The sequence below is a fragment of the Nanorana parkeri genome, unplaced genomic scaffold, assembly GCF_000935625.1.
Source record: "Nanorana parkeri isolate BGI_ZX_2015 unplaced genomic scaffold, ASM93562v1 scaffold3478, whole genome shotgun sequence".
Taxonomy (NCBI): Eukaryota; Metazoa; Chordata; class Amphibia; order Anura; family Dicroglossidae; genus Nanorana; species Nanorana parkeri.
This window is the reverse complement of record NW_017309746.1, coordinates 32,430-34,025: the sequence shown is the minus strand read 5'-3', so window position 1 is coordinate 34,025 and position 1,596 is coordinate 32,430. Positions and strand designations below refer to the sequence as shown.

General features: G+C 41.9%; 1 gene segment (V, D, J or C); it reads right to left on the bottom strand.

The window, feature by feature from the left end:
* Window positions 1–595: 595 nt before the first annotated feature.
* LOC108803188 lies at window positions 596–1,142 on the bottom strand. The segment is given in 2 exon segments: window positions 596–912; window positions 1,045–1,142. Coding segments are annotated over 2 exon segments (366 nt in total).
* Window positions 1,143–1,596: the final 454 nt, after the last annotated feature.

The following is a 1,596-nucleotide window of genomic DNA, read 5'->3' as shown; positions in this document are numbered from 1 at the left end:
TTCCCTGGACATTAAAGGTCAAAATATAATTAAGAATACTCAGGACTGTCCCTTTTTAATGAGGGAGTCTGAGACTTTTGACTCAAGCGGCGCCTCTTTTAGTCATGGGGGCATCTGCCATAGAGGTACGTGTGTTGTATACTGGCCAGTCTGCTGTACAATGTTTGCAGTATGCCCACCGCCCCCTTTACTAATGCACACTGGGGGGGTTCATGCCTCGGGCCACTCATGTATCAGTACATAAGATGTATCCAATTTGCATCCAATTCCCCATCCATAGCTCTCGCCGCTGCACCCAGTTCCTCCATCCACAACTTGCACCTCTGCACCTAGCCCTCCATCCATACCTCTAACTTTAGCCATTCACATCCACCTGGCCTAAGACTAACATTGAGCTTCTGTAAAAAAACTGACCGGAGGATCTGATTGAAATGTGAAAAGACCCTTATTTTATAAATAGTTTGTCCAGTCTTGCTGTCTTCCTAATTGGACACTGAGAATTATGTATTACTGTGTAGTGTTCTATGAACATGCTGCACTATGTAGTAATGTCTTCATGTGTAATAGAGGAAGGAGGTTTTTGTACGGCTCTGTATCACTGTGTGAGAGGGTAGCTAGCACCCTGCTGACAGTAATAACTTCCTTCATCATCCTCAGTCACGGCAGTAATTCTCAGAGTGTAACGAGTATAAGAAGATCCATCACTGCTGCCAGTGAACCGGTCTGGGACTCCTGTGTGTCGGCCAGTTGCACTATATATGAGAAGTGTTGGAGACTTTCCTGATTTCTGTTGGTACCAGGCTATAGCGTTACCAGTGCTAGTACTAGATGTGCATGTGATGGTGACCGTCTGTCCCGGGGACACAGAGATAGAATCTGGAGTCTGAGTCATCACAATCTGTCCACAGGATCCTGAGGATGGGAATAGACATATTGATTATTGATAAATGTCTGTATATCTTCCTATCAATCCTGATGTGTGTATTTATTGTACAATGTATAGATGTATGTGCAGAGGATGATGGAAGGAGCCTCATCTCTCACCCTGAATAGAAATGAAGATGACGGCCAGCAGATAACTGTGAGAAAGCATCTTGATGTTTGTGGAGTGTCAGATACAAAGTAGAAGACGTCTCCTGTACAATGAGATATATAGCGAGAGTGACAGGGGAGATGTTATACCCCACACACTGTGTATGCAAATACCAGGGAGATGGAAATCCCGTGGCTTCCTGTTGCTTGCAAGGAAATATACAGTACAGTGAATTTAAGGTCAGATATAATAAGATAGGTAAATGATAGATGTGTACACATCGAGTTGATTTTATGGCGTTTTTGCTGTAATAAACCTAAACACACCTGTCATACATGAAATACATAATCCACCTTTTACAAATATAATAAGGTAATTTGTACATAAAAAAAAAAAAAAAAAAAAGTGCATTTTTTTTTAATTCTAGACCACATCAATCCTGATGTGTGTATGTATTGTACAATGTATAGATGTATGTGCAGAGGGTGATGGAAGGAGCCTCATCTCTCACCCTGAATAGAAATGAAGATGACAGCCAGCAGATAACTGTGAGAAATCATCTT